The sequence below is a fragment of the Equus asinus genome, chromosome 8 (genome assembly GCF_041296235.1).
Source record: "Equus asinus isolate D_3611 breed Donkey chromosome 8, EquAss-T2T_v2, whole genome shotgun sequence".
Lineage (NCBI taxonomy): Eukaryota > Metazoa > Chordata > Mammalia > Perissodactyla > Equidae > Equus > Equus asinus.
Window position 1 is genome coordinate 30,506,707 of NC_091797.1, and position 27,316 is coordinate 30,534,022.

General features: G+C 50.6%; 2 protein-coding genes across 17 annotated transcripts in view; both read right to left on the minus strand.

The window, feature by feature from the left end:
• Window positions 1-10,750: 10,750 nt before the first annotated feature.
• On the minus strand, window positions 10,751-13,634 carry ZBTB9 (zinc finger and BTB domain containing 9). Its single transcript, XM_014846304.3, has 2 exons — window positions 13,522-13,634; window positions 10,751-13,234 (listed from the first exon to the last, which is right to left on the minus strand). The coding sequence occupies exon 2, from the start codon at window positions 13,149-13,151 to the stop codon at window positions 11,766-11,768; it is 1,386 nt and encodes a 461-aa protein (XP_014701790.1). The 5' UTR covers window positions 13,152-13,234; window positions 13,522-13,634; the 3' UTR covers window positions 10,751-11,765.
• Window positions 13,635-14,784: 1,150 nt separating this feature from the next.
• Window positions 14,785-27,316, minus strand: part of SYNGAP1 (synaptic Ras GTPase activating protein 1) — a 33,252-nt gene continuing 20,720 nt past the window's right edge. For 6 of the 16 annotated variants that reach the window (XM_070515091.1, XM_044776397.2, XM_070515096.1 and 3 more), the window contains 9 exons: window positions 26,754-26,990; window positions 26,427-26,628; window positions 26,041-26,219; window positions 25,370-25,411; window positions 23,902-24,976; window positions 23,327-23,500; window positions 21,194-21,405; window positions 20,054-20,144; window positions 14,785-16,322 (listed from right to left, as the gene is read on the minus strand). In XM_070515091.1, coding sequence (XP_070371192.1) covers window positions 16,176-16,322; window positions 20,054-20,144; window positions 21,194-21,405; window positions 23,327-23,500; window positions 23,902-24,976; window positions 25,370-25,411; window positions 26,041-26,219; window positions 26,427-26,628; window positions 26,754-26,990 — 2,359 coding nt within the window. In that variant the 3' untranslated portion in view covers window positions 14,785-16,175. Of the gene's footprint in view, window positions 16,323-16,990; window positions 17,109-19,114; window positions 19,195-20,053; window positions 20,158-21,193; window positions 21,406-23,326; window positions 23,501-23,901; window positions 24,977-25,369; window positions 25,412-26,040; window positions 26,220-26,426; window positions 26,629-26,753; window positions 26,991-27,316 lie in introns of all 16 variants that reach the window. The other 10 variants (XR_006531842.2, XR_006531845.2, XR_006531843.2 and 7 more) reach the window with 10 other exon arrangements.

The following is a 27,316-nucleotide window of genomic DNA, read 5'->3' on the forward strand; positions in this document are numbered from 1 at the left end:
GATTTTAGGAGGTGGGTGAACAAGAGAATGGAGAGTGACTCCTTAATGGGTACAGGGTTTCTGTTTGGGATGATGAAAAAGTTCTGGAACGAGATAATGGTGATGGTTGCACACCATTTTTAATGTACTTAATACCACTATATTACTTTAAAATAATTAAAATGGTAACTATTATATGTATTTTACAACAATAAAAAATACTATTGATAGGAATTAGTAAAGATTTAAACAAATGTAGGGCTATACAATATTCATAGATTGGAATATTCAATATTGTAAAAATATGAGTTCTTCTCAAGTTCATCAATAGATTCAATGCAATTACAGGTGAAACTCCAGCAGGCATTTTGTGGAAATTGTCAAACTGATTCTAAAATGTATATGGAATTGCACAGGGCAAAGGATAGCAATTACAGTCTCGAAGTAAAAACACAAAGTTGAAGGACCTACACTGATAGATATCAAGACTTACTATAAAGATGTAATAATCTTTAAGACAGTGTGGTATTGGTGCAAGGATAGACAGTCTAATGTTATATGTTTTCTGTGTCAGTTCCCCCTATTAGAAAATGAAAATTAGGGGCCGGCTCCGTGGCCGAGTGGTTAAGTTCGCGCACTCCGCTGCGGCGGCCCAGGCTTCGGATCCTGGGCGCGGACATGGCACCGCTCATCAGGCCACGTGGAGGCGGCGTCCCATATCCCACAACTAGAAGGACCTACAACTAAGATATACAACTGTGGGGGGGGGGGGCAGGGTTGGGGAAATAAAGCAGGAAAAAAAAAAGATTGGCAACAGCTGTTAGCCCAGGTGCCAATCTTTAAAAAAAAAAAAGAAAATGAAAATTAAAACCTGTGGAAAACCTGTGAAGAAAGCAGTTGAATTAGGAGATTAGAGAACCACGTATATTGAAAGTGATCAAGTGTTTTAAGAGGTGAAAGCATAATATGATACATGCATGGCCATGCATGTTTCCCTTTCTATGAACACCCGATTTGCTGTGTGTGAGTAAATAAAGACAAATTATTCAAATGTTGATCCTGGAAAGTTTTACTGTGTTCCTTCCAAGAAGCACATCCAACTGGAAGGAATAATGCTCGAGGAAGCTGGAGGAAGAGGAGGGTTACTGACTGAATTGTGTCCCCTTACCCACCCAAATTCACATGCCGAAGCCCTAACGCTCGCTGTGACTGTATTTGGAGATCTGGCCTTGAAGGCAGTTCAGAGTAAATGAGGTAACAAGGGGGAAGCCCGCGTCCAACATCGCTGGTGTCCTTGTAAGAAAACAGAGTTCCTACGTGCACAGAAAAAGGCCATGCGAGGACCCAGTGAGGAGGTGATGGTTTGCCAGCCAAGGAGAGGGGCCTTAGGAGAAACCAGACCTGCTGGCATCCGATCTGGAACTTCTAGTTTCCAGAACTGTGAGAAAATAAATATCTGTTGTTTAAGCCACACAGCCTGCGGTGTTTTGGAATGGCAGCCCTAGCAGACTGAAACAAGGAGCTTCAATACTTGACAACAAATCTTTAAAGGAAATTTGAAATCATGTGGACAGATGACTGCTGTTGCCTACAAGAGATCATGGTCCTGAGAGGAGCAGAAAAATCACATTCGAAAATGCAATTCCCAGCACAGTCTAGGATTATCAGAAGCTGCACAACATGAGCAAAGGGAATGTAACACTTGTCCATTTCGAGTTTCCTGTTATGCTGTGTCAATAGTTTCAGAAGATTATTTACAACCATCCACTCCTGAAGACTCCATTGCCAAGGAAAGCAGACTCGCCGCCAGCTTCTCGGATCCGGACAAGGACGAAGCTCAGGCATTTACTGTGTCACCCGCTCCTTCCGCAACTCCTTCCTGTTCATCCTCATCCACCACTGAACAGCAACAGGATGACGGCCTCCACATCTCCCTTCTCATCTCCAAACCTCGCTCAGGAAACACAGCAATCTTCAGTCATCATGTTTGAAAACTTGCCTTATTTATTTTATTATTGCTAAGTATTATTTACTTTCATTAGGTGTCTTTGACATATTATTTCGCTATTCATTTACATTACAGTACACACTTGTTGCAGTTAAAAGGAAAACATGATTCGTATCCTATAATGTTACTGCACAAAGTCATTAATGAGTTAATTAAGCGTTAAACAATTAGGTAACTGGTGTTTTAAAGGCTTTATACTAAGCAGAAAAACATGGTTGATTGTTATATACATATTTTTAGAATGTTTCAAGAACGGAGAGAAATTGGTGGGGGTTTTTAGATGGGTTCAGAATATATTATCATTTTTTCCTTTTAAAATAATGGTGCACAGACTCCCACTATCTAAAAATTCACTATCGAACATGTTTTTAGGAACGGATTAGATTCTCTGAGGCATGCCTGAACTGGGACACAAGGTGCTAGGGAGAATAAAGTCACCGGGTTGTCGTGTTGCTGTGTACTTGTGCTGTGTTCCATTAGAAGACAATATGCTCAAGCATTAGTGACGCGGATTCACCCACAGATTAGGGTGGCCACACACTGATCACCCGACTTACATTTAATGCTTTCCTTCTCGACACTGGAAAGTAGTCTGTGTGCTGTTACTTTGTTTCTATGTGAATGTTTACAACAATCAATCATCAACTGGTTTTAGCACCAACCCATGATCATTGCCTGAATCCATCATTTCACTGGAGTTTGTGAAATCATGTTTTTCTAATACTTTTATTTCCTTCACATTGTTTAACTAGCATTCTGTGAAAGTTTTCTTCATTAACTAGGACTATTTGGTTATTCTAAGATAAATTTTTACTGGAAGAGCAAAGTAAACGCTTAATATTTTCCCTTTAATTACAAGTTGTCAAAGTAAGTATTTGTTTTCATAGTTGCCTCAAATGGTAACAAATGAGACTTCTTGACTTACTCTCATTTTGAGTATCACTATAAAATAATTAATTTTCCTTGATTCAATGTGTTCAATACAATCATTATTCTTTTAGCTGCTCAGATTGTCACAGCTCTGTTCAGTGGGGACACCTTCACATGGGCTCCTAGGTTTTTGACATAACATTATCTTCTAAAGCTTTCCTGCTTCTTTACACAAAAAGGTGTCCTGGGTGCACCGTGAAAAGTGCCTGCTCTAGACCTGGAATCAGCAGTTTCTCAGAGAAGCCAGACTTTGCTCTCGTGGGGATGGTGTTAGAGATCGAATCACGCGCGCTAGGGCTGCTCGTCGCTTCTAGTCCATTTCAATGGACGCGGCCAGAGAGCATGTATTTGAAAACCCATGAGTTCACATTGATGTTTCATTTTTAACACTATTATGTTTTCATCTAGTTTTTTTGGTTATCCAATTGTATATCTTTTCTCTTACACTAACAATATTGATTCCTTACATTATTAATATAATTACTTATGTCCTTTAACCTATTTATAAGAAATACTATATTTTCAAAATTCCAGTACTGATAATACTACAAACAATATAACTTTTGAGAGAAATTTAAAATTTAAGAAAGTTTCATATTTAAGGGTATAAAGTTTAAAATTTTAGTTGGAGACTTTTTTTTTGTCCTTAAAGTACATCCCATTAAGGTGTAAAGTCTTTAAAAGAAACATGTCTCTACGTGATTATGTTGCCAAGTTGATATGGTTCAGTTCATTTGTTCTCAAATTAAAAGAATTTTTTAATTTTTGCTCTTGTTTTTTGATTAGGTAATAGAATTACGTGATTCAAAGTACACACAGAGGTCTAAAAGTACACAGTCTCGTTTCTGTCCTTACCTCAACTTCCTTTCCTGTTTTTATTGGGAAAAGAAGTTTCTTGTTTATTCTAGCAATGCTTGTTTTTGCAAATGTAGGCAAATATTATACCTGTCTTATTTCCTCCCACCTGCACTGTCTCTCTACAAAATACAGCATGCTATATTTACTGTTCTGCACTTCGATATTTTTCACTCAACAATATATATTGGAGATTTTTCTACTTCGATACATAGAGCAATTGATTATGTTATTTTTAAGAGTCAAGCAGAAAGTTTTATTAACTTGAACCAGAATAACAAACCAGAATGTGTTCATAATATAAAATTTCTGATTAGACATTCTTAAAGAGTATAGCTATTTCCTAACGTATTTCTCAATCTTTTAAAAATTGATATATATCCAAAAATTATAATTTATACAATTATCTAGAGCTCATATATATGTGTATTTGGTATTTTTATTCAATCCATAACTATGGATGAATTTATCTACTCATAAATAACCAATGCCATCAAAAGACAAGGACTTTTTTTTTAACGTTAACCACAATACCATTATCATACCTAAACATTTTAAAAATAACTCCTAACATCATCAAATGTCCACCCAGTAGTTGAGTCACCAGTTGTCTCATAAAGGCCATAAATGTTACTTTAAATCTTTTTAAAAAACTATGATCTGAATAAGGTCGGCATATTATGATTGGTTAATATGTCTTTTTAAATCTTTTAAACTACAGGTTTCCCTCCATCCCTTTTTCCCCTTGGCAATTTTTGGTGAAGAAAATGGGTTGTTTGTTCTTTAGAATTTCTTACAGTCTCCGTTTTGCTGATTGCATCACTGCGGTGTGGTTTCACGTGTTTTCCTGCCCTCTGCATTTTCTGTGAATTGATAGTTATATTTCAAGGCTTGACCACATTCAAGTTCGGTATTTTTGGCCAGACGAATTCAAAGGTGGTGGTGGTATTTTCCATCAGAAGCACATAACGTCTGGTTGTGTCTTTTCGGTGGTGTTAGCAGCCACTGATGCTCAATGCCTAGATCCTTTAATCTGTTCGTGGTTCATTTATTTACTTTTTTATTGTGGGAAAACATACCTAACATAAAATTTACAATTTAAGCCATTTTTAAGTATACAGGTCAGTGACATTAAGTACATTCACATTGTTGTGCAACCATCACCACCATCCATCTGCAGAACCTTTTTCATCTTTCCAAACTGAAACTCTGTACCCATCAAATAATAACTCCCCATTCCCCGCTCTCCCAGGCCCCGGCAACCACCACGCTACTTTCTGTCTCTATGACCTTGACTGCTGTAAGTCTCTCATATAAGTGAAATCATACAGTATTTGCCCTTTTGTGACTGTCTTATTTCACTAGCATAATATCTTCAACATTAGTCCATGTCACAGCATGTGTCAAAATTTCCTTCTTTTTTAGGGCTAACATTCCACTGTATGGAATAGATTATATTTTGTTTATCCACTCATCCGTCAGTGGACACTTGGTGCAGACATGGTAATGTTTCTTAATGAATTTAATCTAAAGTTCCAAGGCACAACAGTGCTCCTCTGTGAGACATATATGCAGCAGCCATTATCGTTGTCTGAATCACAGGTGGTGTCAAGCGGCCATACATACTTCCGGTGTTACTGAAAGTTAGAACAAGAAGCAAGATCTCGTTTCCCATATAAATTTGCAGCAGATATATTTTCTGGGCTCAAACTACAGTTCCGACAGTGTTTTTCAGACCTCAATGCAAACGCGAAGGAAATTTCTATATTGCATATAAGGAGCTTACACCTAACCTTCAACTGGATGTGATTAATCTACAATGTAATGTTGAGATAAAAGGCAAGTATCAAGAGGAGAAGATAACAGAATCCTATAAGTGGCTTTCAAGTGATGAATACACTCAATTAAAATCATATGCTCTTGGACTGATACCAGTATTTGGCAGTACTATCTGTGTGAAGACATTTTCAAAAATGAAATCTGTAAAATCTCATTACAGATCAGCATTAACAGGTGAACATTTGCAATTGATGTGGATGATAGGGAGCACTAACTTTGAGCCTCAGTTAAGCAGCAGACCTGTATTATAAAAAATTGTACTCAATTATTATATTTTGAATTTTGTCAGTAAAAAATTTCTGGAGGGGCCGGCCCTGTGGCTGAGTGGTTAAGTTCATGTGCTCCGCTTTGGCGGCCCGGGGTTTTGCCAGTTCAGATCCTGGGCGTGGACACGGCACTGCTCATCAGGCCATGGTGAGGCGGCGTCCCACATAACACAACCAGAGGCACTCACAACTAGAATATACAACTCTGTACTGGGGGGCTTTGGGGAGAAGAAGGAAAAAAAAGAAGATTGGCAACAGTTGTTAGCTCAGGTGCCAATCTTTAAAAAAAAAAATTGTGGAAATTTGTTTTAATTTTTATGTACTTACATAGTATCCTTGATTTCGCTTCTTGGCATGCAAAGCCTAATACTTACTGTCCGATCCCTTACAGAATAAGGTTGCCAACTCCTGGTCTAGAAGAACACTGGATGAGTACATCCAGCTGCCCACTGGATAGCTTCTAGTCATTCAAACAAAACCCTTGATCCACTCCTAAGTTCTTTTCTTGTCTTCCACTTGTTAAATGGCCTCTAATTCAATTGCTCAAGCCAAAACTCTAGAGGTCTTCCTTGATTTTTTTACTTTCCCACAATCTCTATATTAATCTGTTAGAATGCCCTGTGTGGGTCCTACCTCCACACATAAAGCTTTAATCCATCTACTTCTCTCCATATCTTACCCATCTCTTATCCGCACTACTGAAACAGTCTAATTGGTCTCCCTGCTTCCACTCTGGCCCTCTAATGCTCCAATATTTGCTCTGTAGCTAGAAGAATCTCTTTAAAATATTAAAAGATCGTCATTCCCCTGTTTAAACTCTTTTGCCTCCCCACTGCATTTAGAATAAAATCCTACTTTCTTATCACTCTTTGAAAGGCTCTGTATAACCCAGGCCCAGCCTACCTCTTCAGTCACATCTGCGATGGACTGAATGTTTCCGTCCCCTCCAAATTCATATGCTGAGGTCCTACCCCACAATGTGATGGCATCAGGAGGTGGGGCTTTGGGGAAGTGATTAGGTCATGAAGGTGGAGCCCTCCTGAATGGGATTAGTGCCCTTATGAAGACACCCCAGACAGCTCCCTTTTTCTTCCCGCCTTGTGAGGATATGGCGAGAAGATGGCCATCTATGAATCAGGAAGCAGGTCCTGACGACAGTGAATCTGCTGGCACTTCATCTTGGACTTTCAGCTTCCAGAACGGTGGGAAATCAATTTCCACTGTTTATAAGCCACTCGGTCTATGGTACTCTGTTATAGCAGCCCAAACAGACTGAGACATCTCATTCCTCTCCAGGTCCACTGGTCTCCTCGTCAAGCATACCAGCCTCTTTCTCTTTCCTGGCTTTTGCACCAATGAATCGCTTTACTGGAACCCCCTTCCCCACTTGCTTTGCATGTCTGGGTCCTTCTTTGCCTGTGGATACTAGATCATGTGTACAGTATGCTTTCCTTTTCTGTTACTCTCCACCTTATTACCTGGTTTATTTCCTTTTCAGCACTGGAATGTGATATTATGAAGGCAAGCAACATCCACCACACCTAAAACAGCACCCACATATAATGGGTAATCCTGGATAGTTGGCAAATACTTTTGAATAAAGGAAATTCTAGGAAAGTCTCATCATAGGGGGAAATAAGAGCCACTAGAGCACACAGCTGAGGTCCTACCTGGCCTAACGGTCAGGAGATTTCTAGAGGGAGTGTTTAAGTTGATATCTGAAGAGAGTAGGAATTAGTCCATTGAGGGCTATTTCTAGGTAGGTAACACTATTCTAGGTAACTATTCCTGGTAGAGAGATGAGCATGAGGAGCAGAAAAAGCAGAGGCCTAGGGGAGACAGTAATAAGAGCCGAAACTGTAGTAATTGGGACCAGATCATTTGGACTTCTTGAAAGCGCAAGAGGAAGCAAATGAAAGGTTTAAGGTGGAGAGCTGGCGACAGTGCTTTTTCCTTTGGCAACATCACTCTGGCCATAGTGTGTAGAGTGAAATCTACAGGGAAGCAAGACAGAAAGCAACATGTTAGGAGGTTACAGTAGCAGCAGTGAGAATGAAGGAATGTATCGAATGAAGGCACGTATCAATTTGAAACATCTAGGAGAGACAGCATTGGTAGGACAGGTGTGGGACGTGAGACAGGTGTCCAGGAACACTCCTAGGTTCCAGTCTTGGGCATTTGCGTGGATGGTGGAGCCATTACTAAAACTGGAAACAACACAGGAGCAGATGGCTAGAGGTGGGGTAGAGCATTCAGACATGTTGAGCTTGAGCTGCCTATGAAGTATTCACATAGCTGGTTTAAACATGTCTCTTACAGCGGTAATCCAGGGTCCAAGCCCCTCTGATACCTTCCCCTTTCTTCATCAGTGTCTGATACACAGCAGGCACTTATTGTTGCAGGAAGGAAGGAAAGGAAGAAATCTAGGTGGGTCTGGGGGTCAGGAAAACGAGATACAACATTAAGGGTCATCAGTATTTAAATGGTTTAACTCAGCAGAGTGGATAAAAATCAGCCAGCAGTGTACAGAGAAGGAGGGTGCAAGAGCCCTGAAGAACTCCGGCATCTATGAGGAAGGCATAACAATGACATCTAAGCCTCGCTGAGCGCTGTATGCCTCATTTCCCTGTTACGTGAAAATGTTTTCCCTTCACGTATGTGATCCCTACCTGAGAACTGAACCCAGCGAAGGTGTGGGGAGCTGACTAACGTTCTCATTCGTAATAACAGCTAATGTTTACTGAGTTTACAGAGTGCAAGGCACTGTCCTAAGCATTTTACATGTATTAATTCTCATAACTCTATGAGATGATTAAATGCTAATGAGGAACTCCAGAGACAGGGTGAAGATACAGGATGGAGGGGATAACTTAAAAAGCAAAGGCCCTGGGAAGGGGGCCAGCATTGGACAGTAGGAGGGACATCTTTTTGACTATAAGGACGAAAGGACAGAGGCAGAGAGGTACATGTTTAAGTTTGTTTAAACTCAAATCTTTCATCATGAAACTTATTTTCTGTATAATACCCAGTAACTTAAAAAAAGAAAACCTCTAACATGGTGGTTTTTTTTTAAAGATCTGCACCTGAGCTAACATCGCTTGCCAATCTTTTTTTCTTCCCTCTTCTTTCTTCTTCTTCTCCCCAAAGCCTCCCATACCTCGTGTATATTCTAGTTGTGACTGCCTCTGGTTGTGGCATGTGGGATGCTGCCTCAGCGTGGTCTGATGAGCGGTGCTGGGTCCATGCCCAGGATCTGAACCAGCGAAACCCTGGGCCGCTGAAGCAGAGCGTGTGGACTTAACCACTTGGTCATGGGCTGGCCCCTAACACGATGTTTTAATAGGCATTATAGATGTAGTAATGAAGTGCTGTGGGGATTAAGGAGAGAGGGGAAGCAATTCTGCCTTAAGTTCAGCGGGCACAGGTAGAAGTTGGGCAGGTTCAACGTTTCTTGAACACCTGTTAAGTGCCAGGTATATCTGAGGCTTTAAGGATCCCAAGATGGGCAACACCTGGAGATTGTCTGGGGTGGGCCTCTGTTGCTGTGGGCTGGCCAGCACCCATTCCCCACTCTTCTGTCCCAGGACTTCAATTTCCCCTTGAGGATTCCATGTCTACTTTTTTGCCTTAATAGAACATATGATCAAGGTGCTCTGGCCAGAGGGCGGACTGAGGCTGAGTTCTCTCCCAGAAAATTTCATCTTGAGATGAGTGACACAAGAAATAAAAACGACTGGGTCATCATCCCAAAATATACGACCTGAAAAGATTCCTTAAGAGTTCCTGCTTCCTGGAGCCCTGAGCTGACCTGGGCCTTGTCCTTCCAAAGGCTGGTCCTTCAGCTCTTCCTTCCGTTCCAGGAGCCACCCCACATCCTTCTACAGAGTCTTGTTTTGATAAGGTTAGTCAGAGCCAGCTTCCATTGCTTGCAAACAAAGGATCCTGGCCAATGGATACAGCCACCTACAGAACGTGTGCCAAAGAATGGCAGGGGGGTAGGATTTTAGTAGATCCAAGATTGGCAGTCCCCTCTGACCCCTTTCCCAATGTGTTCTCAGTCCCTACCATGGGGATGGTACCATGGCATGGCTCTTTAGAGAGGCTGACACATCCCAGCCAGAATCCACCTTCTCAACCATAAAGTCACACTTTTCAGCCCCTTCTGGGTGCCAGAACTAACAACTTTTGAGGAACATGCTTTGGGGAAGGCTATCACTCCTGGCCCGGTAGTTGTGACTTCAATGCATGTTTCCACATCAGTTCAGCCACCCACACCCACTGCCATACTCTGGCATGTGGAGTCCTTTGTGAAACTTCTGCTGACCTATAATAGGTCTTTGCTGGCCTTCCTTTGTGCCACTACAGTAGCTTGTCCTGCCCACTACCATGGACTTATCACACCACATCATCATTACTTGTCTAGCTATGGTAGTAGCTGTGAAATCTTTGAGGGCAGAATGTAAGTGAGGGTCCAGTACAAGGCTTTGCATTAAATGTTTGTAGAACAGACCAAACGTTACACATAATACACGAAGCCAGGGAGTATTACAGGTAAAGGTCAGCGGAACCAATCCCTTTAAAAAAAAAGACAGAGAACCAGTTAAAGGTACCTATCACCTTCCCCCTCCAACACATACACACAAAAAGTGACAGCTGATTCTGAAAGATAAGGTAACACACCAGAGGTTACTCACTGGCAGGTCAGGGCCTAGAATCCGGCCCACTGAAGTCCGGGACAGTGTTCTCTGCATGGTGTGAAACTATCCCACTCTCCCCCCATCAACATGGCCCAGCTGCATACAGATCGCATCCAAGTCTTTGCAATTCTGTTCTCAGGTTGTCTCTCCCACATAAATTACTCCTCAGTCCACTGTCAGCTTGGGTTTCAGGACAAAGTTTATTTGAAGAAATTAAGTAACCTGTGACAAACTCCCCATCCCAATATCTACCCTTCTACCTCTCAACCAAGGGGCTGTCCTGTGTGGGTGCGGGGAGAGGGAGGGGGTGTTGTCCCACTGCACAGTTACTCTCCACCCTTCAGCATGCCCCATCTCAGCCCTGAGTCCCTGTGACCAAGGCCACTTGTTCAGAGCAGTGGTGTTGCCCTGAGAGCATTTCAGGTCAGTTGTCATCTCCTGAGTGCACTGGTCACATTCCAATCACTATGATCAACACATGAGTGATGACTGGTGGTCAAAAGTAGACAAGAGGCACCGGCTGCCGAGGGCACACACTCTACTCAGGAGGGCGCTCGGAATGACACGTGGAATGCTTGATTTGTTAACGTGCTCAACTACAACATAAAAAATACAGGTGCTGGGAAGGTACCTACTGTAAGAAAGCAAGTTATGATCTGAGGGGTGTCTGGAAAGATATAACAAAAGAAAGTACATAAAGAGAACTCTGTTCGCATCATCTCAGCAGTGATGAGGGGGAGGCAACCTTAGAGCTTGGTCTCTAAATTACTCAAACTCTGAGTCAAACGTATCTCGAGATGGAGACCAGCTCCTTGACCTCCTCGTGGACACTGAATCAAACACTAATGATCATGTCTTTTTCTTCTAACTCTTCTCTCATCAAATAAACTTCTAACCTGAAATCAGGTTTCCTGTATGAAAAGAAAGTCTATTATGGGCAAGTGATCAATTTACATATACCTATAAACCACTTTCCTGTAGGATTATTAGTAAAAACCTTGGGTGAGACGAGAAATCTGAATTTCCAGATCTGTGAGGTTGAGGCCCACACCCAAGAAAAGGAGGTCTACAACGTATCTATTCTCTTGGCCTGATTACAAGATCCAGCATGGAGGTGTGTGGGAGTGAGGGTAAGACTCCGTCAGCAGCAGTGGCGCTCTCGGACTGGAAGTTAGTATTTGGCTTCCGCAGTCATTCGTAAGTCCAGTGAGCAGTGGCCCAGCCCTGGCCCTTACACAGGTCCTGGTGGCGAAGGAAATAGGCATGGACTCGGAACTGACGGCCACAGTGGGGACAGGCATGCAGGGCTCCTGCATGGGTCTTCATATGCTCTGTCAGATGGTGCTTCAGCTTGAAGCGCTTGTTGCAGATGCCACAGCCAAAGGGTCGAAGGCTGAAGGTCAGCATGATGTGCCGGTCACGCTTCGGCTTCACTGCAAACCGCTTCCCACACAAGCAACCAAAGCGTTTCCCATCGGCAGGGGGTGCCCCTCCAAGCTTCACAGGCCCGTGCACAGCCTGCCCTGCTCCTCCAGGTCCCCCACTTCCTGACACGATTTCATTCCCGTGAAGATCCACTGGTTTCCCTGACGAGCCCGCTCCTCCAGATGCTGCCCCTGCTGCTGACGGCAGCAAGAACGCTAGCTCTCCATTCCCCTCTGAGCCCCCTCCAGCAAACACTTTGGTCTCCTCCTCTGCTGCTCCAGACTGAGTTCCACCTCCTGATTTCTCCTCCTTAGGCTCAAAGGGTTCCTGCTTAATGTAGAAGACTTTGAGAGGCCGTGCAGTCTGAGGGGCAGGAGGCTCAAGTGGTGCACTCTCCCCCTCTGGAAGCCTGCGGGGAGTAGAGGACACGGGCAGTGGCTGGGATCCATGAGGGCGAGGAAAATCCCCTGACGCTCTCTGAGATTGAGGAGTCTGAGAGGGTGCTGCTGACCCCTGGTCCTCCTCCTCCTCTTCCTCAATTTGAATCTGTAACACATCTTCCAGTTCACTCCCCTCTCCTCCAACAAGACTCTGTGTAGAAGTGGACGACTGCACCTCGGTCTGGAAAGAGGAAGAGCTTATGCACCAGCCTCCTGGAGAGGATGTGGTGGAAAGAAGCGTGTGGCAAGCCGTCGATCCAGGGGTTGAAAGTCCGCCACCTGAGGTTTCTAGGTCTCTAAGAATCTCTGAGCACTGATCTACTACTTGCCACATCTGGAGCCCACTGGCCACAAGGAGGTGAGCAGGGAGAGCATCCAGCGGCAGGCGGAGGCGCCCTGAATAAATGAGCTGGAGCAGCCCCTCGAAAGCATCCGCTTCAATGACGCTGGGCAGAGTGAGCCGTGGCGCGTCCCTCAGAAGCAGTTTGTCATGGAAGTAAGGAGAGGCCGCGGCCAACACGGCTTTGTGAGCCCTAAGTTCCCGGCCCTGCACCAGGAGGGACACGTCGCAGAACTTTCCCTCGAGCCTGTGGCGGTTCAGGGCTTCCAGCAGCAACGAGCTGTGCTGAGGAAACTCGATCTGGATCGTCCGTGGGGCTGGGCTGAAGTTCGGGGAGGGGGCTACGGGAGGCAAGGGCGTCGAGGTATCCATGGCCTCCTCGGAAAGAGCCTCCGGAGGATCGAGCACAGGAGACGAGGGGCCGGGGCAGACTGAAGGCTGCGGAGGGATGAAGGCTGCGGAGGAAACAGATGGGGTCACAGAAGCTCCGGCTAAGAGGGACCAGGTCGCCTCGCACTCCACCCGCCTCCCCCACCCCCCGACACGCGGAAACTATTCGGCCAGCGGTGGTTTCTGCCGATCGGTCCCGCGCACTCCTCCACCGAGAAAACAAAAACTGCCCACAAGACACCAACCGGGGTTTCACTTCCAGGACCGCGGAGGACGAAGCGCTTCAGCCACGAGCCTGAGCTCGCCGGCCCTGACCGACCCACCCCGCTGCCACGACCCCGCCAGTACTCACCCGGCAGACCCAGAACGCCTCCACAGCTGCCGCGCTGTCCTGGGCCGGAAGCCGCCGCCTCCTCGCCGGACGCCGACGCCGGGCGCGGTGGGCGGGGCCAGGGCCGCAGCCAATCGGAGGGCGGCGGCCTACAAGCCTCGTGTTGATTGGCTGCGCGGGTGAGGGGGCGGTGCTGGCAAGAGGCCGCGGGCCCCCGCGGCGCCGCGTGGGGTGGCCGTCCCTGCGGGAGTGGGGAGGGCGGCTCTGGAGAGCGCAGCCCGGACGGAGTCAGTGACGCGGGAGTCACCGCGGCGAGTAAACGTAGCGCCAGTCCCCCGGTAGGTGCCGAAAGGACGAGATTAAGTGGGCACCTGCTGTGTGGGCTAGGCGTTGTCCACAGCACCCTGTGTCCTCCCCCCGCCCCGCGAGGTAGGTGTTGCCATCTTGTTTCCTCGGGGGACACCGAGGCTGGCGAGTGGTCGGCCTGCGACTGGAACCAGGTTCTTTCCTCCATTCCGCACGGGAGCATTTTAACCAGCAATTAAACCAACCCTATTTCTAGGTAATTTCTTTTGTTGTTGAGATACATATAAATATACTTGGAATCTTTTATCAGATGCTGGTGCTTGCTTCTTGACTCTTTTCTCCCTCGGGTTAAGTGGAGCAGTGGTGAGGGAAGAGCTAGACTGGGTACGTTTGGCCACTGCAAAACCCCTGGTCAAAAACGGAGTGAATCTCCTGACTGGGTCGGGGAGAGAGATTCTAGGGGGAGACTATGGCATCACGCAGGGATATAGTTTCTCCCAGGCTGTCAGCCTCCTCTCAAAAGGCAGATCCTATCACCCTGCTGGTCTCCCTGGAGATCCCAGCCTAGGAAAGTCAGCACAGCGATAAAAGAACAATCTCCGTTTATTAAACATGATTTTTCTGTTTCACCACACACTCCAGAAAAAAAGGAAATGGGGCTGGGAGTGGAGAAAAAGGGACAGTGAGGGGGGATAGAGAAGGCTGGGAGTGGGGTGGGGTGGGGAGGGAGAACGAGAAAACAAAATAAAACAGGTAGGAAGAGCATCTCCCTACCCTTAGGGGGGTGGGGGAGAGGGAAGCATGGAGGGGAGGGGGCCAGGAAGCTCTGTACAGAGGGGTTGCCCCCAGCCCCCACACACACACCCCGGATATGTACAGTACAAATCCCAGATAATTACAACAGCCAAAGAAGGGGGGGGGGGCTCAGGGGTAGGGTCTGGGGTTGGGAAAGCAAGGAAAGGGCACAGGGATAAAATATCACATATTTACAACTTTTATATAAGTATAAACTTGGCCCCGGCTGGGTGTATGTGTGTAGGGGAATGGGACTGAAGGGGAACTGTCCATACAAAAGAAAGAAGGGTGGAGTCTGGGAACAGAGTCTCAATACCAAACGCAAGAAGGGATGAGGGGGCAAGGCTGGGTAGGGGACAGCAGTCAGGGAAGAGGGGGTGCCAAGGAGGGGCTTCACCCCTCCCATGACCTACCCACCCCAAACCCCATCCATCCTACCTCCCCTATCCCGCCAGAGAGCTATATACAGAGAAACACCGAAAAATTGTGGAGCTGGCGGGAGGGAAGGAGGGAGGTGGAGGGAGATTGGGGAGGGGAGGAGGATGAGAGGGAAGCCCAGCCCTGTCCTGCCTCCCCCCGGGGGGACAGAGTCATGGAAGGGGGCCCCCAACACCCCCCCCCCAACACAGGTCCCCCCACCCTGGGGGAGAGAGACATGGCTTTTCCTAGAGTAAGTTCCCCCCTCCCCCTGGGAGTAGAGACCAAGAAGAGAGAGGGGAGGGGCAGGGGGGACTGTATGTGTTAGGGTAGGGCAGATCAACTAGTCTGTCCTCCCCAACATACACACCCTCCTAAACCCTAACCCTTCACCCTAACCTCAATTCCACCCCACCCAACACACTGGGGGAGGGGGGGGCATAAGCCCCCTCACCCCGCTCTGGGACCAGCCAAGAGCAGATCAGGTGTGGGAGGAAGGGGAGACAACTCCCATTCCCCCCTTGCCGCCCCCTCCCTGCCCCGGTGGCCCCTCCACCCCATCTGGGTTCTGGGTGGGGAGGGAGTAAATTTAAGAGTGGTAGGAGGAGAAGGAGTTTGTGCGTGCTGAGCCCCCCCAGACGCTCCTGAGAAATCAAGGGGTAATAGGGCCCCCTCACCCGGGGTCCCCTCCCCATAACAAGGGGGACAGGGGAGGCCAAAATGGGGCGGTGGAGGGGAGTTAGATTGTCAGCTCTGGTTACTGCTAAAAAATCACCCTGAAGTTGAAAGTTTGGAGGTGCCGCACCCCCAGGGTGGGGGCGAGGGTCTGTCCCCCAGTGCTCAGGGGAACGATGAGGCAGAGGATGGGGATAGCACCCCGGAGTGAAGGGGTCTGTGTGGGGTAGGTGGTGTCCTGGGGCAAGGGTCCCTGGGGGTCACAGGGGGCAGCACCCCAACAGGAAGGAAAAGGGGGCAGCTAAGGGTCCCCACTCTCCCTCCTGGAAATGGTGCAGTGGGGGTGGGGGATTGGTGCCCCCCAAGGAGGCATTTAGGGAGGCAATCCCGCTGTCCCTCGGCGACGTCCAGTCCTGGTGGTTGGTGCTGTTCCAGGGTGGGGTGCATGGGGAGGGAGAAGAAGGTCTGTGATGCTGGGTGGGCTAGTGGTCTGCGGTGTTTCGGAACTCGCCGTTCTCGGTGATCTGCAGCCGGGGTGGGGGGGGCGGGGCTGGGGGGGCCAGGCCGTTCCAAGGTGGGGCCAGCGTCACACGCGGGTTTGTTGGACCCAAGGGGGGAAGCTGCCTCTCCTGCAAGACACCAAAGAGGAGAGCGCGGACTTATTGAGACGCTTCGCGGGGGCCTGGGTGCCAGTCCCCTAGCAGTGGCCTCCCCCATAACCAGCCCCCTCCATAAACCATGTCCACCCACTTCCCCGGAAGCACCCCTCCCCCATCCTCCTCTTGTATCTCTCACCTGCAGTAGAAGTTACATCTTCTGGGATCAGAGAGAGGAGAATCTCACCCCAGACTCCTAACAGGGGCCTTCCTTCAACCCAGGGAGTCACTCACACCAGGAAACCAGTTCAAAAGAAGCAAGTTCCCACCTCACCCCCAACCTCACCCTTGTTATTTTGCCCTGCCCAGCCCACCCTCCTCTTGGAACCCCTCTCAGCCCACCTCCAATCCAAGGTAGGAGCTTTGTGTTGAGGGAACAAGGGGAGGCAGTACAGCAAAACCTCATTAATCCAAACCCCCGTGGATTTGGAATTTTTTCATAATTTGAACAAAAACTGGGCTTGAGTTTTCCTTTATCTATGAAGAAAGGGTGTGCTAAGCAAATTAATAGTGGAAATATGCCTGTGGGAGGGAATAGTTAAGCTGTACTAGAAAACAGACTTTTCAATCCTATCTGTTCATTAACGCATGCTCCCTGAGGGCCTCGAGTGGAAAAGCCTTGTTCATCGAGTTCTACTTACTGTATATATTTTGAAGACATGCATTTCATTAAATAGACACTGTCATTCACTTTTGTCACTTATTCAGAGTGGCCATCTTCTCAAATATAACATTCCAAATTAGAGAGGTTTAACTGTACTGGGGGGGGAAAGGAAGGGGATTCAGGGAGGTGATGTGGGAAGGTACAAATACTGTGGGAGGGCTGCCTCATGCTAACAGCAGAGGCAGAAACGACCAGGAGCTTCTGCAGAGACACAGCATGCCCCAATCTCTGCATCCCCAGGAAGCAGAAACGCTTCATTCCTTTCCACCCCCACATTCCTTTCAGTCCCTCTCCCTGGGCTCCCACTTAGAGAGCCAGGGGTACCAGATCCTACTCCCACCCCTGGGCCTATTCTGTCACCCCCTACCGCTCCTGGACCAACTCCTGGCTCCTGCCCTCAGCTCTGGCTTCTGTTCCTCTGCTGGGAGAGGAGAAGAAAGCCATCTGTACTACACTTCTGGTCGCTCACTTGGCTTTTTAAAATAGAGGTACCAAATTAATTTTTAAATTAATGGCTGAGTTGCAGAGGGACCAGTACCTAAAAGTGGTTTAGAAAAAGTGTCCAAATTTATTTCCTGGGCCACAGGGCATTTAGCCCTGGGCAACCTAGTTATGTGTGACCATAGCTCTAAAGGAAACAAACATGTTCCAAGTAGAGGCTCCCAAACCAGCTCTCCCTTCCCAACCACAGAGCCCACCTCTCAGAAGGTCACCAAAACCCCGGTCTTAAGCAGAGCTGCCCTCTTAGCTTGCTGAGCATATCCCACACTCCACAAGTCAGCAAAAGAGGAAACTGCGTGTGGTGGGGGATCCTGAGTGTGGCAGGAGGGCAGGGACAGGAAACCTCAGATTCCCTTCCCTCTGCTTGTCTGCTGGTGACAGCACATAGGCATGCCCCCTACACCCCCATGGACCCAAATTTAGAAAGTAGATAAATTAGGGTGCCATTATTCATTTTACAAAAGAAGTCACTGCAGGAGTCCTTTAAATGGTGAGGTCCCCTGGTGCCTTTTAGCATCTGTTTACAGATCACTAACTACTTTGACAGAGAGGCTGGCCAGGCAGAGTTAAAATTACAGTGTGAGGAGCCACTGCCCACTGCAGATCAATCCCACAGAAAATAAAGCAACTCAGAAATGATGTCGGTGGCTGACAGGTTCCCATTTACTGGCTTTTTAGGTAGGATTATGTGTCCGGCAAGGCCACTGGGTGGTGGGAGAGGGGTAGTGAGTGGCATTCACAACCCCAGGATGTGAGCTCTGACAAGAAGAAAGATTATTTAACATGCGGTCCCTGGCATCTCTGCCTAGGAATCAACATGGCTCCTGAGCCCATGATGTTATTTAGGAAGACGCCTCACCCCACTGCCAACTCCCACGCCACATGGGCCAGTCCACGTCCTAACATCTGTCAAGGCTCCTTTCTTGCTCCTTGCTTTACTCACCCTGCCTACTGTCCCAACATCTGAACAGCATTCCTTCCAGGGCCCTGCAAAGTCTCCGTGAGTTACCTACCCACTCTTAGTTCCCACCCAGTGGGGCCGACTAGGAGCCCCTGATGCCTTCTACCTCATAGATGTAAGGGAGGAGGAAGAGAAACAGGTGGGGGTGGAAGGAGGAGGGGCAGAGAACCAAGGTTAGGGAAGGAAGGGAACCCCCAACCTACCTGCTGCAGTCAGCACAGCCCCTCTAGCCAGGGTCCCCCAACCCATCATCACCGCCACCCCTTTAACAAACCCCACCCCCAACATCCCAACCCCCAAGGACGCTCTGGTGAAATGGGGGGTGACAGACATACACTGGAGAGGTAGAGGAGGAGGACTGAGTCAGGAGGAGGCTGGGGAGGGCGTGTAGGAAGGGAGTGTGATCTGGGGATGCGCTGGGGCTGGGCCTGTCTAGGGGTGAGTGCTTGGCGCTGGAAAGGTATTACTAAGAGTGCGGGGAGGCAGCGGGAAGGGCTCTCTTGGGGCAGTGCCTTGGGAGGTGGGTCTGTGCGGGAGGTGTCAGGACGGTAGGGTCTGTGGAGGATGTCGGGTGTGGAGGGCAGCAGTGAGCGGGGAGAGGCTCTGGAGAGTCGGAGGGGAGTGGGCTTCATGACCAACCTGCAGTGGTCCGGAGTCACCTCCCCCTGTGTCCTCCGCCCGTGGTCAAAGCGGAACCAGGAGAATTACCTGATGAGGAGCTGCAGGGGGAGAGAGTGGGGTCATGGGGTCAGGAGCCTTGGTGGTGGTGGTGGGGAAGCCTGGCGGTCAGAGCAGAGGAAGGAGGAGCATGGGAGGGAAAGTGAGCAGAATTTGGGGACAGCAAGGGGTAAGGGCACAGGAGGGAGGTCCTGAAAGCTGGCTGGTGAGAAGAGAAGGAGGGCAGCAGAGAGCTGGAAAGCCAGTCAGGTGTGAGGACCAGAGGGAGAGAGACCAAAGGAGGCTAGACTTAAACACTGAGGGAAAGGAGAGCCTGCGGGGGAGGCCTTCAAGATCTGAAGAGTCAGGAACAGGAAGCTCTGCGGGAGCTGCCAAGGAGTCAGGAAAACTGGGGAGCCAGGAGAACAGAGGTGATGGGGACCCCAACTCCCCAGGGCACCGTCCAGAGCCTGGGGAAACTAGAACTCATACTGCCCTGTGCTCTGTTCTAGCAAACTGCAGCCTCCAGCCCTCCCGGCCCAAGAAGAGCTCAGAGGAAGCTGAACTCCGACTTGAACAGGAGCAGGCACAGAAGGGGCAGGGGACCTGGGAACTGGATAGGGTCTAGGGGCAGAGAGACTGAGGTTCTGGAAGAGATCCTGAGACGCAGACAGGAGTGGGAAAGACAGGGTGGGAAGGCACGGGGGTGGGGCTGACGCTGCCAGGAGTGACAAAGGCACAGACGATGGGATGAAGATGGGGTCACTGAGGGGCTGCCAGGAGCAGCCAGTGGACAAACGGAAGACAGTGGGAGAGACAGATGGCGATGGGGCTGGGCTGGCTGGTGCAGTGAGTGCACGAAGGACAGTGGGATGGATGGGGATGGGACACGGAGAAGATAAATGACATTGTAATTTCCACCTGAGCGTCGAGCAGCCTCTTCTTGGGTTCAGGCAGCGGCTCAGCCATGGCGGGGTGGTCCCGGCGCAGCTCCTCCTCCACCAGCATCAGCCTGAAGGGACGGGCTTCAGTGGGGTTAGTGGCGGGCACGGGCTCGGAACCTGCCCATGTAACTTCTGATCTCAGGGAACCCCTGCACCTCTCTGGAAAAGCCTCGGGCATCCTTCTCCCCTCTCCCTCAGTCCCTCTCCACCCAAAAGACTCCATTACTCACCTTCCTCTCAGGGTCCCTCACATCTCCCTGCTAAGGACAGCTTTCTGGGCCTCAGAGAGCTCTACCACCCAGACCCCCCGGCCCTCCACCCTCCATTCAGGCCAGTGCCCCCCCACAGACCTTCTGTGGCTGAAGACCTGACACCTCGCCCAAGAGGGATCTCTGCAATCACTATCATTCCCAGCGTCTCCCTGCCTTTGATAGAGATTCTCAAGGTGATTTCTCATAAAGGATATCAAGGAGAGCAGTCGTTTTCAAAAAAAGTTTCAAGTCAAGCCTTTTTCTTCTAATTAATTGTACTCAAAAATACTTTTAGACTGGATCGAAATGGAGCTGGCTCTGGTTGGAGTGGGGCCCGGGGTCCTGCCCAGTCCTCAAGATAACTGACCCCCTTGCTTGGCAGAGCAATTGAAAGCATGCACAGGCTTTATGAAACAGGGGTTACTTATTTTCTAACGGAACACCTTTCCAAGGCTGGAGAGGGAGGGTCTGGCCAGGATGGGGATGGTCAGGGGCTCCTCTGGCTAGGCACCCCTGCCTAGGTTTGGGGGAACATCCCAGGCTGGGTTGAGAATAACCAGTGGGTAGTCCCAGCCTAGGCTGGGTGCAGACACACAGTGATGGCTGGACAGTAACAGGCACATTTTCCAAGGGCTTCAGAAGTTAGTCTATCAGGAGCGAGGTCAGAGTTGGTAAATGGACATTTAGTGCACTAAGCAAGAGGTTTCTCCCTTCTGGTGGTGGGTAAGCGGTGGCACCCGTGGGAGTAGGATGGTGGGTTTTCCTCACGGCGTCCTGAGTTGGGGGCTGGCAGCTGGAGGGGGAGCTCCCTGGGTCTCCTCAGCCTCAGGTTCTCCCTTGCTACCCCTCCCCGGGCCGCTCCTCACCTGCCAATGATGCTCTTGATCTGCGAGTCCTTCTCCACCTGCTGCTGCCTCAGCCTCTTCTCGCTCTGCTCTAGCCGGGCCTGATACTGCATCAGGATTTTACTGGTCTGTTCTTCCTGGGACAGCAGCCTCCGCTCATACTCTTCCAGCTTCCGGTTAGACATGTGCAGCCGCTCCTTCAGTGAGTGGATCTCCTCCTCGTACTCCTTCACCTGCCCGCCGGGCACACGACCCCGCACTGTGAGGGGCGCCTTGCCCTGAGCCCACCACCCAGCCTCCCTCCCTGCCTGCCAGGCACAGCCACTGCCTTGCGCGGGATATCCCAGCTGCCTTCTCCAGCCCGTCCCCTGCCTGTTGATCATACACACGCTCGCTTTTGAGAAGGCCCTTCCATGGAGCTGAGGCTCCCTCAAGATGGAGCGAGGTGACAGACCCCTACACCCCGAGAGGTATATACATGTCCTCACCTGTGTGTCTGGACACATGAGGACCCACACGGGAACCTAGGGAGACTCACGGACACACCTTGAGTGACTGTACCCCAAAATTAAAGCTAAGGTGATTCCTCAGCCCCAACCCAGGCCCCAGAGCACACTGGGGAGACCAGGAGGAAAAGACATTGGCTAGGGAGAGGAAAGGCTCTGTCCTGGGGACACGGCATCTGGGCTTCAAGTGAGTCCAGGCTGAGAATCCAGCACTGCCCCTCTGTGGATAACGACCCTGAATACGGGGGCTGGGAGGGCTCAGAAGACTCATTTTATCTGCCCTGTTAGCTCGAGTTGAGAGCTGTGCCAACCAATCCAACACAGTAGCCATTAGCTACTTAAATATGGCTACTTAAAATTTAAATAAAACTGGGGCCGACCTGGTGGCATAGTGGTTAAGTTCACATGCTCCGCTTTGGCTGCCAGGGGTTCACCAGTTTGGATCCTGGACACAGACCTACACACTGCTCATCAAGTCATGCTATGGCAGCATCTCACATAGAAGAACTAGAAGGACTTACAGCTAGGATATACAGCTATATACTGGGGCTTTGAGGAGAAAAAAAAAGGAAGATTGACAACAGATGTTAGCTCAGAGCCAATCTTCCTCACCAAAATAAATAAATAAAACTAAAAATTCAGTTAATTGTACCAGCCACATGTGGCCAGTGGCTACCGTACTGGTCAGTGCAGATTAGAGAACATTGCCATCACTGCAGAAAGTTCTACTGGACAGTACTAGTCTACAGCCTTCCTCAACAAGGACTCCTCATCTGAAGCACAGAACAGAATAAATGATCTGAGAGGCCTTTCTCATTCTCCAAAGAGGGTACATACATAACCAACCCCATTCTAGACATAAAGGATGTTAATTCATTACCTACGATGGCTCCGTTGGAGCATCAAGGCTTAATTCTCATGGAATTTGCTGGACCAAACCCATCTAATCAGTCCCCAAATTTTCCTATGCTCAAAGACCACTTCCCCCAGGAAACCTCTCTGCTCCCCCAAACTGGAGTCATTACATTCTTCACATATAACCTAATCTTGCCGCCACCCTCTTCTTCAGGGTCCTGGGAGCAACGGCTTCCCTAAGGAACTTTCTGCTAAGTTATCTGTGTGTGCCCCAGTACTCTTGCTGTCTTTTGCTCTGGTCCACCACCAGCTGAGAGTCTGGATGGTCTTTCCACACCTGGGTCAATACATACCACATCCCAACACCGACCCTCTGTCACCAATGCCCATGGGACAGTGACTGGCTAAGCATAATGCAACCCCTCTGCCCCTGCCCAATTTATCAGCTCACACTGCTGGTAAAATAACTTTCCTTTCCCGAGCAGTCCTGAGAGCCAGGGCTTCCGTTCTCCCTGAGGAAGAACATGGAGGTAAACCTGAGATAGAACATGTTTTCCCCACGTGGTCTACGATGTGTATAACCCACAAAATAGAGTTGAAATTGGCTTTTCAACAGACTGATTATATCTGGTCTCCCCTAATAGACTGAAGGCTTCTCAAGAGAGGGGAGCAGGTCTTTGTCTTTTCTTTCCATCATAACTACCTGACCCTGGATGCCTCCCTTGGCAATGACTAGAGGCCTCCCCAGTGGGGAAAGGGCAAGGTGGGCATGGGGCTGGTGGGGCCAGCGTACCCTGTCCAGCCGGCTCTCATCCATCGACTTTGAGTACTCCTTCAGCTTGTACTCTTCCCGCTCAATGTGGGCACTCTCGATGTCAGCTGACAGGTGAGGCATATTGGAGACCCAGGCCACCGTCCGCTCGGAGGCTGGCATCGTGGGGTTCAGCGTGGATGGCGTCTGAGAGTGCTGGGATGAGGCAAGGTGGGGGCAGAGAGAGGGAAGGTGGGAGAAGGCAGGGTGCACTGAGAGGGAGAGCACTGCCAGAAGAGCTGACAGTCCCCACCCTGTTCCCCTGCTCTGGCACTGGTCACCTCGGGAATGCTATGTGCGTTATTTATCATGTCTCCCCTCTGAACGTGAGCTCCGTGAGGGCAGGGATTTGTGTCTGTTGTTCACTGCCGAATCCACAGTGCCAGACAGCACATGGCACAGAGCGGGCACTCTATACACATTTGTTTAATGAATGAAAGGAGGTGAGAAAACTGTGAGGAACTTCACACCACAGACTATTCTACCCCCACTTCTCCAACCCATTTCTTTCCCTCCCTGCTCTTCACCCATCCGGCCTTCCTCCCACCCTCACCTACCTGCTTGGTGATGGAGGGCTTGAGCCCCCCACCCCCTCCGCCACCGCTGCCCCCGCTGCCCCCAATGCTGCCCTCCTTGCTGAGGCTCTGTTGCCGTGGACGGGCAGGGCCGTAACTCGGCTCCGGTGACTGCAATAGATTCCCGCTGGATGGCCGGGGTTTCTGGGCAGCGCTGACTGTCAACTGCTGAGACTTGCCCCTCTGCAACGGAGGCGGCTGGCCCCCGCCACCCCCACCACTGCCCCCACCACCACTCCCACCTCCAGGCCCTGAGGGGGCGGGCCTCTGGGGACCAATGGTGATCTGGGGAGGGGACAGCATGTGCTGCAGGTTGTCCTGGAGTGAGAGCTGCCGACGGGTGAAGTCAGTGCCAGAGGGTCCAAACTCATCACTGTAGCTGTGGCTGTGAAGGATGGAAGCAGCGGGGGGCTTGGGGACCCCTGAGGAGAGGTCCTCACTCTTGCTATAGCCATGGAATGGGGCGAAGGTGTCTCCTGGGGGCTCTCCACCTCGGTGGTGGTGGTGGTGGTGATGGTGGTGATGGGAGGAAGGTGGGCCGTGGCCAGCACCCGCTCCGTGGCCTCCTGGGGGGCCTGGCCCATCAGCAGCCATATGGAAGAGAGGGTTCTGGAAGGAGAGGGGGATGCGCAGTTGCTGGGCAGGGACACCGTCCGTGGTGACGCCCATCTGGCTGAGGCGCATGCCAGCCGCAGTGATGGACGAGCCACTCCCCTGGGAGAGGCGCCCAGCAGGTGCAGGCCGCAGCCCCAGGGCCGCTGTCAGGGAGGCCTGGCTCGAGTGCAGCAGGTCCCCAACAGCCGCCAGATTGGACACACTGCTGCTGTTGAGGCGGCCGCCAGGCCCATCGCCCTGCAGATCCAGCATGGAGACACTCTTGTTGACACTCAGCATCTTCTGCTCTGGCTCTGTGATGTCCGAGCTGCTCGTGCAGTATGCTGGCGAGGAGCGGGCCAGAGGCGGACGGCTGACATAGAACAGGTCTTTCCCCCCACCAGGAGGCGGTGGGGGTGGCTTTTCCTTGGTTGGGGAGGGGAGGCGAGCCATGTCCATAGAGCTGTGGGAAGGGAAGGGGGCACACAAGCAGGAGGTAAGACCAAGGCTGCTGGTGATGCAGCCTGCTGTGGTCTGGCACAGGCCTCGGGGTGCAAAGTGGGACCTGCAGGGAAGGGCTGAGAGCTGGCGGCAGCAGCTCTGGAGAGGGCAGGCAGGGAGGATGGGAGGGGACATGTGGGCAGAAGGCAAGGACAAGGCCCCGCCAGGAAGGGAGGGAGGCCTAGAGGAGGGGAGATGTGGGCAGCAGGAGGGGGATGAGGGCCAGGTCTGGGCAGATATGGAGGAGATGAGGGTGCATGGAGGAGAAGAGGAGAGTTCGAGGAAGGTGAAGGCCACTGGAGTGGAAGGGGGGAGCAGACAGGAGAGGAGGGCTGGGGAGGGGAGAGCCCCTCACCTGTTGAGGCCTCGAGCCATGAAGGACTGAAGGTCGATGGAGCTGGAGAGAGATGGAAAGAGGGGCGAGCACAGAGAGAGAAGGAGAGCAGTGGGCAGAAGACATGGGCGAATGGAAGGGGAGGCGGGAATGGTGGAATGGGTATGGCATCATGGAGGGCGAGATGGCAGAGGAACAAGCAGGGCGGTCATCAAACAGTGAGCAGCAGCTGAGGCCCGTCGCCGTTGCATCGGAACGTATGCTGTGGCTCGGGAGGCCCACTAGGGTCTTGGTGTTACTTCTCTAGTGCTGGATCATGGCAAGGTCTCTGGGGTTCTAGTGGGAGGCTGGGGGTGGTGCCTATTTACCAGCTAGTACAGACATATTTGCATGTTTTGACACCACATTGTTGATCCAGCATGCACTGGCTGAACCTCAGCTCTGGGACAGCCAGACCCCTACGCTTACAACAAGCTGGAGCTGGAGGAGCCTCCACACTTCTCCTCGGGCTCCCTCTGGCTTTAAAGGACTCTCAGCCTAACCACTGACTGTACCTGTCCCCTTACCATTTTCTCTGAGAACCTGCTGTTTTTCCCTTTCTTTCAAGCCCTAGAATGATGTCCAGTGAAGTGCATCCAGAACAGAAAAGGAGGGGTTTCTGGGGCACAAGGGTGGGGGTCTCAGGTGCTCACCTGTTGAGGTCCCGCATCATGTAGCCCTGCATCTCGGCTGACGGACCCCGCAGCACCACAGGCTGAGGCCGGGGCCGCTCGCTCTGGCGGCTTGGCTGCCTTTGGATGTTGGGGTTCCTCAGAGCTGTGCTGATGTCATTGAGGAGCCGGGGCAGCGGGCCCAGCTTCAGGAGGGCTTCCTGGAAGGGTGAGGCTGTTACCTGGGGGCTACGTGACCAGCTCTAAGAGGGCCTCAGAGAGTGCAGGCGGAGGGTGTCTGAGCTGGGGGAGTGGTGGTGATATGTCGGAGGACAGGGCAGGGAGAAAAATGTATGGAGGGGGTGGTCCCTCAGGCCACAGGAGCCTTTGGAGACATCTGGGGATGGGGCAAAGGGGCATCTGCTGACCTTGCTGAGCTGGGGTAGCACCTCCCAGAGCAAGGCATGCAGTGTGGAGAGCTCTCGGCCCAAGTCGATGTAACCCTCAAAGCTGCTGCTGTTGGTCAGCGTGTCCAGGTTGGAGATCTCGTACAGGAACTGCTGCATGGAACCCCACTCCAGCTCCAGAAACTCATTCATGAATCCCAGAAAGTCCTCCTTTGAGGTAAACCTGGCCAAGGCATCCAGAAGGCAGAGGTCACACACGCAGAAGGCCTCACACCCACCCCGGTCTTAGGGTCTCTGAGGACTCAGGAGACCCTTCCTGCCCACCCCCAGCCCTGAAGCTTCCCTCACTTGGAAAAGTTGGCCAGGTTCTGGATGACCTTGGCGATGAGGGTGAGGGTTCGTGAGGTCTGCTCATCTGGGTACTCCTGCATGAGCCCAAAGAGACTGGGCGACATAATGGCTGGGCAGAGGAAGCGCAGGAAGAGTGAGGCGCTGATCAGCCTGTCAGCGATGTCCTCCCGGCCCCGCTCTGCGCAGCGCAGTCGCCAAGATGCAAACACCTCCTTCAGCTCCCTCGGGAACACGCTGGGGGGAAGGGGTGGGGAGACAGAGAGAGAGAGAAAGAAAGAGAGAGACCGGGACTGAGCCCCAGAGACCCTCAGCTTCCAGGGAACATGCTGAGGGGGGTGGCAGGAGGTGAGGGTGTAGAAACAGGTGAGAGAGACAGGGAGGGAGGGACTGCAGGAAGACAGGAGGCTGCTGGAAGGAGAGGGCTATGGCAGAGGAAACAGACAGATTAGGGAGAGAGAAATGGAGGGGGAGAGAAGGGGACGGGAGAGAGACACGCGGGAGAGAGACGGAGGGTGTGTGAGAGAGACAAGGAGAGGAGGAGAAGAGAAACAGACACCAGG

Bases quoted from the DNA above. Each gene is read 5' to 3' on its own strand.
- ZBTB9 (XM_014846304.3), bottom strand. From the start codon at position 13,151: ATGGATACCTCGACGCCCTTGCCTCCCGTAGCCCCCTCCCCGAACTTC.